The sequence below is a fragment of the Hippoglossus hippoglossus genome, chromosome 18, assembly GCF_009819705.1.
Source record: "Hippoglossus hippoglossus isolate fHipHip1 chromosome 18, fHipHip1.pri, whole genome shotgun sequence".
In the NCBI taxonomy this organism is placed as follows: domain Eukaryota; kingdom Metazoa; phylum Chordata; class Actinopteri; order Pleuronectiformes; family Pleuronectidae; genus Hippoglossus; species Hippoglossus hippoglossus.
Genome location: NC_047168.1, coordinates 1741574 through 1760336, shown reverse-complemented (window position 1 = coordinate 1760336; position 18763 = coordinate 1741574). Strand labels below are relative to the sequence as shown.

At 41.7% G+C, this 18763-nt stretch overlaps 2 protein-coding genes across 3 annotated transcripts; both read right to left on the bottom strand.

Annotated features, from left to right (window-relative positions):
- Positions 1-819: 819 nt before the first annotated feature.
- LOC117779202 (histone H2A.Z) lies at positions 820-2450 on the bottom strand. Its single transcript, XM_034615204.1, has 5 exons — positions 2320-2450; positions 1984-2061; positions 1693-1806; positions 1447-1576; positions 820-1171 (listed from the first exon to the last, which is right to left on the bottom strand). The coding sequence occupies exons 1-5, from the start codon at positions 2320-2322 to the stop codon at positions 1110-1112; spliced, it is 387 nt and encodes a 128-aa protein (XP_034471095.1). The 5' UTR covers positions 2323-2450; the 3' UTR covers positions 820-1109.
- Positions 2451-12555: 10105 nt separating this feature from the next.
- On the bottom strand, positions 12556-16145 carry LOC117779183 (OX-2 membrane glycoprotein-like). 2 transcript variants are annotated; one of them, XM_034615174.1, is made up of 7 exons: positions 16046-16145; positions 14804-15142; positions 14344-14646; positions 14229-14267; positions 14059-14140; positions 13839-13895; positions 12556-13716 (listed from the first exon to the last, which is right to left on the bottom strand). In XM_034615174.1, exons 1-7 carry the CDS (start codon positions 16095-16097, stop codon positions 13587-13589), a joined length of 1002 nt encoding a protein of 333 aa, XP_034471065.1. In that variant the 5' UTR covers positions 16098-16145; the 3' UTR covers positions 12556-13586. The 2 variants fall into 2 exon arrangements, with proteins under 2 accessions (XP_034471065.1, XP_034471064.1); XM_034615173.1 differs by having other exon boundaries at positions 13123-13716; positions 13839-13904.
- Positions 16146-18763: the final 2618 nt, after the last annotated feature.

Below are 18763 nucleotides of genomic sequence, written 5' to 3'. Positions count from 1 at the left end.
AGTATTCCTTTTTTCTGCTATAAATAATACAAATAAATTATAGTTGATTTTGGGTATGTGGGTGTATGAGTTTGTATACATGTCTATATAGCCTTATTCTTTATATTGTATTTATTATACATTTTTGTAGATTTATATACAATATAGAGCACAGTTTAACATTTATACATACAGGAAGCTATAAGATCCTTAATGACCTCTTCTCACTCATGTAGAATAAATCAGTAAGTGTTTGGACTTATCCTCATCACAGGCCATGAATACTTTGTATAATTTTTTACATGATTAAAATGAATGAAAAAGCCCCCATGCCATTTTGTAGCCATTATGCATTCATACAATATTTTATCCAAATACTCTATAGCGGGACAGAAATAAATATACTGGCTCCGCAGTTTATGTACATGAACACCCTTACTTCATTATAGAAACAGAAAATCCCTCCGGACGGCTTCATGCAATAGATCCATACACCACAATGTGTAAAATGTTCTGACTGTGCCAGTCCAGCCTTTATTCTGAATCCAAAAATGACAATGGGTTTCCCAGTTCATGTCACTCCAGTGAACTTCAGCATGCTTTGCAATTCATGCACCTGCACAAGACTGAGACTGATGGTTTGCACACGTTAAGATGGTTCAATGGACACCACAATGCTGTCCACACACTGCAGCAGTGGTTCACCAGGACGGAGTCTTTGGAACTGCAAAGATTAGGAACACTGAAGCCAAACACATGTTGTCCTTCCACACTGGGGTAGCCAACTGAATACAGAGAAGAGTGATAACACCACAGCAACGAGCAAGAACTGAAAGAGCAAACTGTAAATGCCCAAACAAGAGCTTTATTAAAACACCACTTTTAAACACGGGAATGCGACAATGTAAGTTTTTGACACATGAACTGCAGCACCAGAAGAAAGAAAAACAAAAAAAGCCAAAAAACACAAAAGACGAGCTTCTCTGAAGCCACTTTTTAAAAAATACCCCAGGTGAGTAAATGCAAGCTCAACAATACAAACAACTCCTAAAGGTGTTCTAATCTAAAGACAAACAACCACTTGATGTAGACTTCGTCCTGAGATGGCACGGCTTCCGGGGCACTCCAGGTTATACGGTCTTCTGCTGGCCCTTCTTTCCAATCAGAGACTTGTGGATGTGAGGGATCACACCTGGTGGGGGGGGGGGGGGGGGGGGGGGGGGGGGAAGGTCAATGGATGAGCCATTAACAGTGTTTCAGTGAAGTAACACTCATCAAAACAGAAACAAAGTGCAACTTCAAGATTGTTAGACTGATGATGAATTAGTAAAAACATATGGAAAGAGTCTGTCTGCAACTTAAAGTACAATCTAAAGAGTTGGATAGTGTGGATATCTAGTCCCGATAGATAGATCATAGATAAATTATGTGGACTTTTAAATGCACAGAGCCTGAACATCTGTTTACCTCCACCAGCAATGGTGGCCTTGATGAGCGAGTCCAACTCCTCATCCCCTCTAATGGCCAGCTGCAAGTGGCGGGGGGTGATGCGCTTCACCTTCAGGTCCTTCGATGCGTTTCCTGCCAACTCCAGGACCTGACACAAAACCAGGGTTTCATTACTCACCGGGGCCCGGGCAGCAGCTCCGCAGAGCCCGGTCACTTCATTTGAGCAACGACTAGAAGGGAAATCAACGGGAGGCTCGGCGTTACCTCGGCTGTGAGGTATTCGAGAATAGCCGCGCTGTACACGGCGGCGGTGGCTCCCACTCTGCCGTGGCTGGTGGTCCTCGACTTGAGGTGTCTGTGGATACGGCCCACGGGGAACTGCGGCGACAAGACAGGGAGAGAGAGAGGGGGGACTTCAGGGCGGAGAAACAAAGGGGGGGCTCGGTGGCCCGCCGGGCAGAGACGGCCACCAGCTGAGTAACCTCTGCAGCCCGTTAGCTTCCCGCTAGCTTGTGCTGGCACCGCCGAGGCAAATGAATGAGCGGACAAACAAACCTGCAGTCCTGCTCTCTGTGAGCGAGAAATAGCCTTGGTCTTGGTCTTCCCCGAGTCCTTCCCTGCTTTGCCGCCGGCCTGCAAAACAACACCGCTCATGAGCCCCGGCCCGTCACAACACACATGTTACATGGACTGCTCGCGCCTTTTAGCGTCATTCCGCCGTTCACCCAACCACTGGCGACACGTTAGCCGGCGTGCTAGGCTAGGACAACAGCTAACGTTAGCCGCTAGCAGTTAGCTCCCCGCGGGAACAGCGCTGGAGCCTCTTTCTCGTTCCGCACCAACAAAACCTCTCCACGCGCACGTTGAGCCGAGGCGACACGAAACACGTACCATGTTTAGAACGCTCAGATAATCTCCACCGCAGCAGGACACACTGACACAGCTCCGCGCGAGTACGGTCCGTTGGTTTGAACTACAACGCTCCGCCTACAGCTGGACATCCTATATAGCTCATCCTTATCCGGGTATCTGGAGGCCGCGCGGCGGCCAATCGAATCGCGCTGTGCGTTTCCTGCTGTGGCGCTCAGCCAATGCACGGGGAGAAGCCTCACTATGCGGGAAAAGTGGTAAACTAGCCATTCAAAGCGATGCTGGGTCATGTAGTTCTCACCTGCAGATGGTCGATTCCGATTGTCTCTTTAGTTTAATAAAATATATTTTTTTGTATTTATTTCACATGTGTTTAGTTTTCAAATTCAACTTAACACTAGACTGCAAGTATTTTAATTTTTTTTTATCTGGACAACTTCCATTTAGAATGACACAAATCACAACAGGTATAATTCAGAGTTTCATTTAAACCCATGAAACCAAAACTCATCAGCCCCTCAGGGTCAAAAGCATCAAGATTAGCCTGTGTTTTATTACAATGTCTTTGTAAAATGTGCTTTTGCATAAAGATGCTGCAGCTGACAGGGTGGGATTTTGTTATATTTAAAGTTTTATTTAAAACTAATCATGTAAAAGCATCCTCTCCTGTCAGAAGACACTGTATATTTCTTATTTTATTTTTCAACTGACTGCATTATTTTGATTAAAAAAGCTTTTCAGTAGTTATCTGTGGCTAAATTTCCTGAAAGAGTCAAAGAGTAGATTCAAAATGTTGTGAACTTCAGTATTTCTGTTTCTTTCCGGTCAAAGGGAAGCAGTATTTCTGCCACCTGAATTGTATATCTCGCAATGAAAACAACATTTCCCTTGTCATTTGTTCTGCTGAGAAAAACACACAGGCACATCCCAGTTATATGAAGTATTCAACAAACACACAGCAAACAATACAAATTCTAAAGCTAAAAGGGAAATTTGACAGGAAGAGTGTCTGAATGGGAAGAGTTATTTATTATATTTTCCACCAACCCCCTGTATTTCATCTCGATATGTTTGGCTCATTCAAATATTTTCTTTTCCAAATATTCTTATAGTCATGATCCATCTATCCATTCTCTTAACTGAATGCCAAACATTGGATAAGTAAGATACACCCCAAGCGTCTTTTTATAGTGTTGTATTTCTACCACTTGATGGCGATATATTCATATAATTCTGTATGCAGTCATTGTAAATAGTGACAACATTAAAACAGAGAGATACATTTTATGACAGGTTCAAGGTGCAGATGGATGATGGGATTAATCTTAAGCTCAATAAATCACAAAGAATAGTTTCCTGCTCCCACCAGACCTCAGATCTGGACTACGCTCTTTCAGGCCCCCAAGCAGAATTAGCTTGAGACTGCCGTGGCTCAAACAGCTGCTTCATTCGCCCAACAGTTTTTTCTTTTTTAATCTCGAAAGTCCCCCAGCTGGCAGAGGGGCAATATAAAATCCTTGGAGTATTATTTTAATGCCGCCTCAACCTTTCCTCCCTCAATTTCAAATTAAAAACACTTTCATAACAAGAGGATCATTGTGTTTATCGTATTGTTTGTAATGTCTTGAAATCAAATTTGCTACGGGAGCCATTACGTTGTAATTAGTGGTGTGTGTTTTCTGTCCTCTATCTGGGAAGATGCTGTTTTAGACAAAAAGACCCAGATATTATTTGAACGTATTTTAGTCTCTTAATTGAGAAATATGAGTTTCAAGCAAAGAAGTGGATATACATATGTCATATAATTTACAATAGAACAACAGATTACTGATACACACTGACACAGGGACATAAAAACCTAATCCACTACCTGAAATATTTTTTCCCCACTGGAATTTAACCAGGAGACCACAGCGCAGTTAGGCATAGACAGTGAAGGAGTGTCTCTCTCCACTTCCCCATATTTTCTTTCAGAATAAAGGGAAGAAATATCCCAGCATTCCACCTGTCTTCCTTTATACTCAAATCTGACATTGTGCTATTTTCCTTCTTCCTTCCAGGCTTTAAGACAATAAGAAGCAAAATGATCAGCATTTGAAGTTGATAACTATTCCGTTCCATTCCTTGAACTACAGAGCTGTTTGTATTAAATGGGACCGAACTATGTGAATGAATGGTGAAATGGCGCCAAACTTGGACTCTACAGTTTAAGCTCCAACATTTTTCCAATGTTTGGTTCAGGGGAATTTATCAAGAAGTAGGTTATTCCATTGATGATGTCATGCTTTTCCATTGAATTTGAGTTACTGGGATTCAATTACTGTGCGCTGTTGCATACAACTTTTTGAGGTCATATCCAATGTGTTAAGGGTTAAAATGGAGACCTGTTTGGAGTCATTGAGGACTGGGACCAACTCACTTCCAAACTGTTTGACATGTTAACCTTGTATCCACCTGTATCCACTGGCGCTTTATCCCTCTCCCAATAGTTGGCACAAATGTTTTTCTTTCACCTCCAGACACAGCAACAACCCCATTTTAAATAAAGTTTTATTGATCTGCTCACTTTAAATTGGCGTTCCTTCCTTGCATATTGCATCCAACTGAACCCCTTCCTTTCTAAGTGTGGAGAAGGTGGTCTTCAGATGACATAAAAACACCAAAGGGGCCTCTGTCAGTGTCTGGTTTGTCCATTCTGGGCTACTGTAGAAACGTGGTGGCGCAACCACAGTGCAATAAATCCCACACACTGGACCTTTAAACCACCAGTTTGATTTATTTATTTATCTTTTTTACAAAACTTAACTCAAGGTCCACTTCAGTTTTTTTTCGTTGAGCTTCTGTCTCCAAACATTCAAACACAGTTACTTTTTTAACAAGGAGAGATTTTGTGTGGTGTGTGGGCTACAACTGTTTCATCATTCTTATGTGGTGAGGGGGTAAGGGTGGATTTTTACATTTCACTATGAGGGGGGTAGTTTTGTTTAGTTTTCTGAAAGTGTGTAGTTGCTTCATGATGATCACAAATCATCTCGTGATATCAGGCAGCAGCTGAAACTGCAGAGATTTAAGTTTCCGTTTCATCCCGGTTTACTGCAGTGTTAATGGGTAGCAGGCTCCAGTTCAGGGGTGTGTGTTGGGCCTTGATAAGAGAAAATGTGTGTGTGTGTGTGTGTGTGTGTGTGTGTGTGTGTGTGTGTGTGCGCGTGTGTGTGTGTGTGTGTGTGTGTGTGTGTGCGTGCATGCATGCGTCTGTGTCTGAGACAACACGCACAGCTGGTGGTGGGCTGGTCACATCTAAATCACATACCATTCATTCTCAGGCTTTCAGCAGTCACTCACTCACTCTCTCCGCTGACCTCCACCTCGCTCGCTCATTCCCCTCTCCCTCTCTCCCTCTCTCCCTCAGTCACTGTCAATCATCTCTCAGTCTCTGCTGCCTCTGAGCTTTTCACGCTGCTGAAGTCCTCCTCTCCATTTGTCACGGGAGTTCGTCCACTTGTGGCTCTTCTTTCGTCAGGTCAGGCCTGGTCCAGGGACAAAATGACACAGGACCACACAACCATGTGATAACAAAAATGTTTATTTAGAAAAGAGCAAACACAGAACATATGAAACCAAGTTAAAATAACGTCGTAGGCATTTTGTAACATAAAAAGTTTGATAGGCTGGGAAATAAGTAGACTTAATATTTAAATGAACAGCTAAAGTTCTAATGACACAACGTGGGATATCTACGATGTCCTCTGTTCCGATCAAAATGAAATGCCTCTCTCTAAATGCTTTGTCTCTGTATTTGAGACATTTTGTGAATTGATCACCTACTCTTACATGCAGGGTTAGCACCCGTTCATGCTTCGACAGCAGGGCACCATCACCGGTGTGTCGAGATACGTAGTAATTGGATGATTTATTGAGATGAAACCACATAATAAGTGTAGAGACTCAGATCTGTCAACAAGCCATTGATTTTACAAGACATCAGAAGCCAAAATGGTTGGAAACCTCTGGTTTAACGTTTAAAAAAAAAAATATATATATATACATATGTATACATATACAGTACATATATTTTATATTATAAAAGCCATTGTGCCATTGTGTACAATTTTCATCTTAGTAAGTAAATACTGACTAAAGCTGTCAAATTTGGAGAAGAATGTACATTTTCCGTGGTTGGTAATCTTGTATTTGTGTTATTTTTGTACCCTCAGCTGTAACTTTGCTGTAATCTCCATGATCGTCCACGCTGTCTGCAGCTGTATAGGCTGTTTGGACAAGCCGAACATTCTCAAATGTCCATATATTGATATTTGGACAACTAGCAAATCCTTGAAGTTGCTCAGCCGCAGGGGTTGGAGGCAACAAAGCACAACTACACAGACTGACATGATGCAGCAGACGTGTGCAATTTCATTCATTGTTTTACAAGTAGCCCTAAGACCAGCAAGAGCTCTCACTCACCGCTCACACTTGAAAGACTACACATGCATTATTCACATTCACAGGGCCTGACTTCTTGGAGCAGACAGAATTTGCCACTGAATGTTGGTAATTGGTCAAATGTTCAATTCTGAATTTAAACCACATGTTAGTGAACGCGGAAGCAAATATTTCATTGCCCTTGTAAAATACCCTCTGGACTGCTGAAACAGAATTTAACTAGAAACAGAACTCAGATTGAAAGTCATTATTAGTTGTGGTTCTTCGTGGTTGTTTAGAACTACTAATGGAACCAGACCTAAATAGATAATAAAGACAATATTCTATTCTATTCTATTCTATTCTATTCTATTCTATAATTAGCTAAATCTGAACTTTTTTGTCTCCACAGAGTTCAGGTCTAGACAACACATAAACTTAATATGGTGTTCCACAGGGTTGAGTTTTTGGTTCCGTTCATTTCTACATGGTCCCACATGACCACTTTATTCACCTTTATATGATTATGATTATGACTATGCAGATGATACTCAACTCTATACATGACAGGAGGCCTAAGATATTTTTTCCAATGCAATAGGAGTTAATTGTCTTTTATTAGACTATAAGTATATGTAAAGTGCCTTAAGATAATATATGTTATATGTTATATATGTTTGCTATACAAACCAAATTTAACTGAATAGTTTTCAGTTCTCCAAAGTATTAGTACTTATTTTATCTCTTTGTCTATTAAAACCTCAAATCATGTTGAATGTGGGAATATATATAGACTGTGTCCTAGTTATTTCGTGTTGTGCAAAAAACTGCTTCCAATATGCCACAGAAGGGTATTTAAAATCTCTAAAAACATCTTTAGACCCGTTTTTTTTCCTGCTTCCTCCTGATGTTGTGTTTATTGCTTTTATTCCTTTATTTTGTAGAAACATGGCAATGCAACATGGTCGACTCTGTATAAAGGGACCTCAGGAGCTGATGTAGCTTTAAAGGGTTCATTCTAAAAGCATCATTATAAATACTATATAGTTGACTAACATTAACATCAGGCTAATCGTATCTCAGAGTTTCAGAGTGGCCAATCAAATATCATAGTTGAGTCTGTTTAACCCTAAAACCCTGACACACACTCCTGCACGGCTCTAAATCAACCTGTATGTTCAATTTTGATCTGTTAATGCAGCTGTTGCCATGGTTAGCAAAGCTGAGAAAGGAAAATGTCTGCACCCTGGAGAGAAGTAGCTCAGGAAACTGATTGTGTCTCTACAAGCCACATGGGGTTAAACAGCAGGGTGGGAGAGGAAGAGCGGGAGAGCTCAGAGGAAGGAGATATGGACAAAGAGCGTGAGAAACTGTGATGTCACACCAAAACAAAAAAAGAAAGAAGGTTTCGGTGGGAAAAGACTCCTCATTAAGAAGATGTGTGGCTGTTTCATTAAATGCATGCTGTAATCAAGAGAACTACAAATATCTGGTGGGTTAATGAATTAAATGAATTCCCAAAAACTTTTGTCTCTTTTGATTGGTCGTAGTGATGATGATCATCACAAAAGCATGTGGGTCAATGAAGAGCATGAATATTCACGCTCATTATCAGGGAGCTTGTGTCACTGCTCTTTTTGTTGACTGCCCTTGTTGTGTTGCTCACAAACATACATGCGTTTTTGAAAGTGTGTGTGTGTGTGTGTGTGTGTGTGTGTGTGTGTGTGTGTGTGTGTGTGTGTGTTTCAAATCATCTGTTGACCCTCTTGTGTGTCCGTGTTAAAATAAGATTATATGTGGAGGTCAAGAGTGCTCGGGGAGCGCATACCTCGGCCAATCCTTGCGCCCTATCTCGCCACGTTAAAGAAAGTGAAAACAACTCCCGGATCTGCTAGTTTATCTGGATCCGCTCCAAATATAATGGGTTTGTGTTTGGGTCATGCCTCCCCCTTCACAAGATTTCATGGAAATCAGATCAGTAATCCTGTTGACGGACAGACAGACAGACAGCAACTAGAATGGCCCTGAGATGAGTGCATCCTCCAGGGCCCAACAGTCTCCGTAGAAGCTGCACCAAATTGCACACACTCCTAGATAACAGTCCCTTAAACATGCCTGATTAAAAAAAAAAGTTGAATTACCCTGCAGTGATATCGAAGGTGAAAATAAACCTCCTGGATCCGCCCCTTTGTCCAGATCCTGTCCAAATACACCCTCACAACAAGCATGTATTAACACACACATGGGATCCATATGTTACGATACTTATTGTCAATACTCCCATCATGTATCACCGGGCCGCATTATTATACAAATATGATAATAGTGATGAAGCTACACCACTAGTTAGCCCAGTGAGTGTTGGGATTTCATCAGTAGCTGTTTTTAGAATTAATTGGCACATACAGTTGTCAACGTGCCATCAGGGAGTGTTGCCAACTTAATGCCTGTTGCTATATTAATCAGCCTATTTAGCGATTTCTCCTTTTTTTAAACAAATCTGGTGACCATTTGAACAAACCTTAGACCACATGTCTCACTCGGCACTCTCCTCTCCATCCATTATCTGCTTGTTTTAAAAATCATCTTCACTTCAGGGAACAACCACCTGCATCCTGAAAATGCCAAGTTGTGGAGAAGATTTGGATTGTGTAATCACAAAGTTGTCTTTTATTATTCTTGCAGTTTTTCTTCAGGGTTCTGAATTGACAGAACCCTGGGAGGATGCTGTCGATGACGCAAATGAGAGGAAGAGTCTGCGGGACCTGGAGTTGCCTGTAAAGGAATATTTCTTCCACTGCTGGTCGTCTGCAGGGGATTTATTGCAACATCCACCATCTGATTGCTCTGAGTTGTTGAAATCCACGGAGAAGCCCTGTGCCAGAACGTAAAAGACATATCACGAACTGCAGAATGCTGCGACCAGTGGCTCTGAATCAGAAGGAGAGATCCTAAGATATAAGATAAGGTAGGATGAGGTAAGGTACGCAATCAATGAGGTATGTCCCCAACATCCACCGGTTGCCGCTAACATCCACTAACATTTCCTGGCGGTTGGCAACTTAACTAGTGCAGAAGACCTTCAAACATACAAGAAATATCCACCATCCTGTCCTATCTAAAATGTATACGTTTCTTTGTAATCTGCCATGTTAATGACAGCGAAATACTATTGCAAATGTTATGTTGTAGGGGCACAGCCACTGGCCAAGATGGTTGTGATTAGAGAAATGCAAAAAAGCCAAAGTGTTTTTTCTCCCCCTCACATCAGAATGATTAAGTAGCAGCCAGCACCGAGGGGATCTGGCTGTGCAGGACAACTCCAGACTTTGTGATCAAATAACAAAATTGCTGCCTTATAGCAGCACTGTATAAAATGACTCGTGTATTTCCAGCATTTCTTGTACTTGGTTGACACCTGGATTTGTGCAGCCAATATTATAAATCTTGAATAAATGCCATTTGTGTCAAAAACACATCCACTGATTGTTTATTTATTCATTAATTCATCATTGCGTATTTATACATCATCAGTCAACACATGACATGGCATTTCATTTAGTGGCCTATATTTCTGCTCTGTAGACTCGATGGGTTCAGAAGATGGAAACAAACAAAGGAAACCTCAAAACAGCCGAACAAGCAGTATTACAGCATCCCCAGGGGTGGGGGGAGGTCACTATAATCTCACAGAAATACAGTGGAATAAAGGAGTTGGGCAGTCACTGTTAATGGATTTTACAAGCGCATGCAGAGTGAAAGTTAACCCCTGCATAACCGACACACACACACACACACACACACACACACACACACACACACACTGGTCCCAGCTGGGCCACGAGTCAGACAGGACTTTGACAGATGGTCCAATGGGACGCTGGAGAGGGAGGGAGGAGACAAGAGCTAAAGGGAAGGATGGATGGAGGATGGAGAGGTGGGGACAATGCTAATGGAGCAGAAGTGTGTGTGTGTGTGTGTGTGTGTGTGTGTGTAGGAGGAGAGTCATCTGTTCCTGAAAGAATTGAGCAATAGGAATAAGGGCTGTAAATCTCTCGGGAGACAATGTGGCCCTGCTGACGCTGCATTTGCACTTATATGAATGTTTAGACACGTGTGTAAACAGACACACACACACAAATACCACAGACTCACACTGGGGTTCTGCTCTTCATACTTTATTGTGGGTCCTTTGATCTTGTACTATTTATAACTACAATGAAGAAATATTATATACTATCTGTTTACATTAAACACCATCTGTTCATATTCCTTATACAGTGCATCCGGAAAGTATTCACAGCGCTTCACCTTTTCCACACTTTGTTATGTTACAGCCTTATTCCAAAATGGATTAAATTCATTTTTTCCCTCAAAATTCTACACACAATACCCCATAATGTCAAAGTGAAAAAAGTTTGTTTAAAATGTTTGCAAATTAATAAAAAATAAAGAACGGAAATATAACATGTACATAAGTATTCACAGCCTTTGCTCAATACTTTGTTGAAGCACCTTTGGCAGCAATTACAGCCTCAAGTCTTTTTGAGTATGATGCTACAAGTTTGGCACACCTATTTTTGGGCAGTTTCTCCCGTTCTTCTTTGCAGGACCTCTCAAGCTCCATCAGGTTGGATGGGGAGCGTTGGTGCACAGCCATTTTCAGATCTCTCCAGAGATGTTCAATCAGGTTCAAGTCTGGGCTCTGGCTGAGCCACTCAAGGACATTCACAGAGTTGTCCCGAAGCCACTCCTTTGTTATCTTGGCTGCGTGCTTAGGGTCGTTGTCCTGTTGGAAGATGAACCGTCGCCCCAGTCTGAGGTCCAGAGTTCAATCTTTGTTTCATCAGACCAGAGAATTTTGTTTCTCATGGTCTGAGAGTCCTTCAGGTACCTTTTGGCAAACTCCAGGCGGGCTGTCATGTGCCTTTTACTGAGGAGTGGCTTCCGTCTGGCCACTCTACCATACAGGCCTGATTGGTGGAGTGCTGCAGAGATGGTTGTCCTTCTGGAAGGTTCTCCTCTCTTCACAGTGCAACGCTGGAGCTCTGTCAGAGTGACTTCTTCGGGTTCTTGGTCACCTCCCCGACTAAGGCCCTTCTCCCCCGATCGCTCAGTTTGGCCGGGCGGCCAGCTCTAGGAAGAGTCCTGGTGGTTCCAAACTTCTTCCATTTACGGATGATGGAGGCCACTGTGCTCATTGGGACCTTCAATGCCGCAGAAGTTTTTCTGTACCCTTCCCCAGATCTGTGCCTCAATACGATCCTGTCTCGGAGGTCTACAGACAATTCCTTGGACGTTATCAGTATGGGTTATTGTGTGTAGAATTTTGAGGAAAAAAATTTATTTAATCCATTTTGGAATAAGGCTGTAACATAACAAAATGTGGAAAAAGTAAAGCGCTGTGAATACTTTCCGGATGCACTGTATCATATATAAAGTTACATTTATTACATATTCTCTGTTTACTTTATCTGTATCAGTTTGTAAGTGAAACTTTATTTCTCACCCCTGGTGTTGTGAATCAGTTTATTTCTATTTCTTTGTGATGTAAGTCCATCTGTGCTTTGTGTTGTTTGGCTAATTTATGAATGAATAAAGTTTATTTTAAAAAAGACTTACTGTGATGAGGGGGGGTCAGTGGGTTACACTTGTTATAGTTTGTTCATAGAGAGCAGCTGTGTGACTAAACTGTTTTGTTTCTCCAGTGATCTGTTGTTTGTTGTAGTGAGATTTCTGTTGTTTAGTTGTGTCATGTGAGGATCCTTGGTTCTTATAGAGAGCACTGCACACACACACACAGTTGCTATGTGAGCAATAATTAACACAAATGCTGATATTGATAAACTTTATTACAAGCTCTAGACCCAATAGCAAGACATACACCATAAAGAAAAAAGAAAACAGATACATAAACACATACAAACATACTCTTATTCATGAGAGTCTTAAAAGGCACCCATACCAATGTTTCCACAGATATGATTGATATCTGACCGAGCTGCACCTGGGGCTTGTGAGCATCATTATAATACAGTTTTGTGATTCATCAAGTCGCGACATAAACTTAAACATCAGGTTTCTCAAGAGAGCCTGTAAAGTGCTTAGCCCTGAGTCACAAAAGAGCTTACTAGCACTGCTACACCTGGGCTTTTTCAGCAGTATCCTCAGACAGTCATTGTATGCGACCTGAAGTTTGCGCAGGGTCTCCTTTTTGTAGCTGCCCCATAATGGGGCTTCATACATGGGGGTGCAGTAAGCACGAAACAAGCTCACTTTCACATCATCAGAACAGTAGTGGAATTTCCTGACTAACATGTTTGCTTGGACATACAACATTCGTCTCTGCCTGGACATGTCAGCATCATCTTCCATCTTGTCAGTGATGATGTGCCCAAGATATTTTTAGTTTCTCCTTTTCTTAGTTTTTCTTAACTACATTTCACATATGAACAATCTCAACAAATATTAACAACTTAACAGCTTTAACTTTTCTCTTTGTTCCAACTTTCTCTTGTTCAGTGACAGAAGCAAACTTTACCGTGTGCTGCCAGGATTTACTACCGTAAAGAGGGGAAAAGCTGAGCAGGTTAAAACAGAAATGCTCCATGAAAACTTAATAATAGGTCTGGGTTCATATAGAACGGTGTCTGGGTTCGAATCCGGAGGATTTGTTGTTGTTGTTGTTGTGAACACGTCTGTATAGAAAACCCTCCGCTGCATCGTGCATGTGTGAAAGGAAAACTGTGGAGAAAGTCTGGAGCCAATTCTCTGGAGATTCGTCACAGGACATGTCTGAAGACTGCTATAGAAGTGCCGGATACCCCCGTACATTGGACTTTCAGTGGAGACCTGAGGTCCACCTACTAGTCAAATTGAAGTCTTCTGGCTATTGAAGACGACAGGCGGTATGTCTCTTTTCTCCGCAGCGATTTCAAAGAAGATGTCCGTTCTCTGACCGATCTCGTCTCTGGTGTGAATAAAGCTACTTGGACCCTAAAAATAAAAACAAAATATTTCATTACTCAGCTTCTATTGCACAAACAAATCATCCACACTGGTGAAGGTTAGGCAGGTTTAAATAAAGTTTGAAGACCAGTATATGAAGAGTGACTCACGTATCAGCGTCGGCAGTTTGAGGAACCTCAGTCATCTCAAGGTCTCTGTGTGACGGACTGAAGGATTTAAGAACAGTTAAAGCTGAATATTAACGCTCATAGACTCTAACATAGAGGATATAGACGTATATAAAGATGGACGACATGACGGCAATCCAAAAGTGAAGCCAAAGCGTCTCAATCGTCTACGGTTATAACAGATTCTGGTTGAAAGACGTACCTGCTCCTTAGTTTTCTTGTAAACAGGACAGCTAAGACTGAAGCAGTGCAAAGCCAGGTCACTCCCACAATCCACGTCACGACTGTGAGACAAAATGGAGGAATTGTTCATATCTTACACTCAACGACCGGTCAACAGGTCAAATGAGAGACTTGTGAACGTTGACTTACTGAAGCGTCTGCTAGCAGATCCAGATCCCTCATCCAAACCTGGGACAAAGAAAAACATCAGAATCATTCAATAATGATCAGTCTTTGAATGTGTGGCTTTAGAAGTGTTTCTCACCATAGGTAGGCGTCGGTTTCAAGTCAGGAATCGCCACAAATGCCTCTTTACGACAGGAGAGCACCTGCACGGCACATCCAACCCGTGTGCCGGCGTCATGGAAACCTGCCAACACGGCTGTGGCATTGACAGTGAATGTACCGTCTGTGTTCATCAACACAGTGTTGTTCTGTGAGAAGTAGAAGTCTTGCTGTGCGACGTTGAGAGTTACGGTTGGAGCAGGTCGTCCTGTGGCGGAGCAGGAAACCACGAACTTGTCAGTTGACTTTGATTCTCTCACGTGTAGAACGGGTTCACGCAGCTCTGGGAAGACAAGAAATGTGTCACACTGTAAAATGGCATTAGTGTTCTTTACTTGATTCAATCCATGTAATGTAAAGTCACAGTCGTATTACCATTTCATACTAGAAAGTACAAAGCCAATGTTGAGTTCAACAGGCTTATTCAGTCAGGTTCTTACCATAGAGCATGAGGCAGGTTCTGCCAGTGTGCGCTCCAGCAGAGTTGGTGTTGAAGAGGCAGAGGTAGCAGCCTTCATCCTCCTCCGTCACATTCTTGATCACTATGGAGCTGTTGTGCAGTCCACCATCTTTCACCTCCACTTTGCCTCTGAAGTCTGAGATCACACTGGAGCCAAAGATATTGTTGGAGGTGGCCAGATTGGTCACCCCATCCAGCGTCTCTTTCTGCCATGTGACATGCATCACATTTTCAGACTGTAGGATCTGACAGCTGAGGAGAGCCTCTTTTCCCACTGCCTCCTCCACAGTCTCCACAGACTGGATTACAGATGTTAGACCTACAGGAGAGGACAGTTGCACATCCAGATGTTTGGTTTCAACAGAACACGTGTGTGCAGGAACAAAGGATGTGAGTCTGAACGCAGAAGTCTGAGCTTTATATTTAACTTAGTTTGATGTATTTCTTTCTCAATTGTTGTTTCCTATTTGTATATTTTCTATATTTAAACTTGCACAAATACAACACAGCAAATTCCTTGTATGTGTAAACCTGTTTGGCAATAAAACCTGATCTCTATCTATCTCTCACACACAATTATGGCCATTTTCAAAATAAACCCTGAACATCACCCAGTGTGTATGTGAGCTATTTTATCTAATCACCTTATTGTGAAAGGTTGGTCAGTGAATCAGTTTCCTGTCATTATAAACAGTGTGTCTGCATGGGACCTTTATTGTGAAAGGTCACTAAACGGAAGATTGTTTTTTTGTGCGGGAAAAGAAACAACATGTCGTCCTGATTCAAGATCTTATTTCACTGTGATTTCTCAGTGAAGGTGAATTAAACCCTCGGCTATGTGAACACCAGACAACTGAGCACCTGCGACACACAAACAGCAACAGTGTGACCCGGTGTAATAAACTGTTATTCATGAATTCACCTTTCTGTGGAAACAAACTGTCAACGGGTGTTTGCTCTCGCTCTCTCTCTCTCTCTCTCTCTCTCTCTCTCTCTCTCTCTCTCTCTCTCTCTCTCTCTCTCTTTTCTGACCCACAGACTTTACGTTTGGTATTTCCTCACATATTGAACATCACTTCTCACCGCGGCAAGGAATAAACCATTAGTTTGTAGGGGTGAGACAGGTGACAGGTGGATTCACGTTTCAGTCAATTAATTGATCTATTCAGCCAGTTTCATCAAGTATTTATACATTAAATTAATAATATTACACTTTTCTTACCTGTCTGGAAGAGTCCTAACGCAAAGAGGACGAGTGTAAGTGCACGAATCATCTCTGTCGCACAGTGTCCATGAAAGATTGCACACTCAGAGGAAACAAGCGTTTGACTCCGCCCACCTTCTCCTTCTTCTGGTGTTAAAGGGGACATAGCATGCCCATTTTACCACAAGTTGATATGGTTCCTTGGGGTCTTAATGAAATGTCTGTAACATACTTTGGTCAAAATACCACAAGGATCATTTAAAACAGCACCCTTTTTACCCTGTATAAAACAGCCCTCCACAGAGTGACCTGTTTTGAGTGCCTGTTCCTTTAAATGCTAATGAGCCAGCTCCCCCCTCCCCCTCTCCCCCCATGATTTTAAACGATATAAATTACATTGGGAACGTCCCTGCGCTGCCTCGCAGCCTCGCTGCGTCCGGTGTAAACCCGGCGTAACGAGTGTGGGGGGGGGGGGGGTGGGCCAAGGCCATGTAGGGAGACTTCCAGTGCCTTGTTACGACACAAAACCCAGGAAGCTCAATCGAGTCACTCAAGCATGACGTTTCTGACTTAGAGGAACCATAACAAAACGCGCAAGTGTTTTTTTCCCAGAGTTCATTATATTTGTTCCATTCTATCAATACATGAGTGACAGTTTCTGGTTGTTTGCAGTGTTCGCAGAGTCCGTTTTATGAAGTGATTAATTTAATCCCGTTTGACAAATTCTCAGACTGGTAATGATTTTCTCTTCTACATGTTTTTGAATTCTATACAGATGTCTTCCTGTGTCATTTAAATCCCAGTATTCTTGCCATGTTTTGTGACTGTATTCGTTAATGAACGTTTTTATTTCTGTTCTTAGTACCTGTATGTTAATGGTGATCGTTCTAATGACTACTCATTGCCTTCCACTCATACGTGAGCAGGAACCCATAGGAAGGAGACGTTCTTCTTCAGCCATCTCTCTTTTTCAGTCCTGATGATTATACTTTTGATCTCAGCGTTGCTATAATTTACTGCCACAACTACAGTTCTCTTCCTTGCTGCTCCTTTTGCGTTATTATTTATTATTTCCTTATAATCCATACAAGCTTGATTTCAATCCCTTTTCTCTGTATTACTAACTTACTGTGTTTTCTTTCTTTTTTGGAAAATATATATTTGTCCAAACGCCAGATTTGATCGAAAGTTTGATTTTGTTGTAGTGAGATTTCTGCTGGTCAGTTGCATCATGTGAGGATCCTTATTTCTTATAAAGAGCAATGAAGTCACGTTCATACATTACACCAGAAAATTTAATTGACTTTTTACATAATGGGCATAAATGGAAAATAAATGAAACTAGAGGTGCAATTTGAAAAACGCAACAGGAAGCCTGCCATTTTGCATTTAGTGGCCATTTTGGCGATTTTTCACATTTTTACTTTGACGAACTTGTCCCAGAGCTTTCATCAGATCAACTTCAAATTGAGATGAGTGTCATCTAAACAAGATGGAGATAAAAACTACCTCAAAGATCGATTTTTCGTCACACGGTGTGACCGTGGCGCGTGGCGTGGCGTCAAGGTTTGATTACACGCCATCAAAACACGATGTTCTGTATCTCGGACATACATGGACCATGAATCCTTTGATGCTGAGCCGTCAACAAACAACTCCACTCCTGCATTATCAGCATCAAAGGATTCCTGTTGCGTTTTTCATAATGCCCTTTGAGACTTTTTTGTTTGTCTGGTCACGATACACCTGGGCTACGATTTTTGTGAAGATCGGTTAATGTGAACGCCTTCCAGGGGGCGCGGGGGGGCGCTGTTGAGCCATTTTGCCACGCCCATTTAAAATTACTCCAGAATACGTAAATTTTCACCACTTTCTAATTTTCCGCAAAGTTTGGTAAGAATTTGAGTATGTTAAAGCCCTCAAAAAGCCAATTCATTTGCCTGAAAAAAAAAAAAATCCTTACAATTTCAATAGGGCCTCCCACGGTCTCCTACTGTTCGGTGCTCGGGCCCTAATAAAGATGAACAATTGGATGGATTTGAAGAGACATGAGCTTTTCATTTTCATTTATTATGAATGGGACATTAATGAGCTGGCTGCTTCATTCATATCACAAGTGTACAACTCTTATTCTGCCTGCTGCCTTTGAGCGTCAACATTAATTTGTGTCCGCTGAAATTAAAGCAACATTAGATATGTAAACAGAGGCCCCACCCCCCTGGGTGCCCGGAAAAATACTTCCATTGTGACCACGCCCACGCCCCCTCGCAGCGACATAAAAGCCAGGTAGAGAGAAAAACTGCTCTCATATACTTCCGGTTATAACTATCACAATAAAACTTTTTTTTTTTTTTAGCTTTGCAAGATTGTCAGATCAAAACAAGGACGACAATTACAGTGAATACAGGCGAGTTAACAGAATGTCTGTGTGTGCTTGTGTTGTTTTCTATATGAAAAAAACATTGCGACTACTGCTACTGCTACTACTACTACTACTACAACTAATAATAATATTATGTACTGAAACACATTGTAGTGATGCCAGAGGAAAAACGACAGGCTGTGTCGGAGCTTTCTTTTGAATCAAAGCTTAAGACGTGCTTTTATCAAATTGTATTTTCTGATTTGGTAATGGTTGGTCATCCTCGAATTTGAGTATATTTTATTCTTTTATATATTCTTCTATGACTGCATTTTATTTGTTATTGTGTTTTTTATGTTTTTTTTACTGAGTGT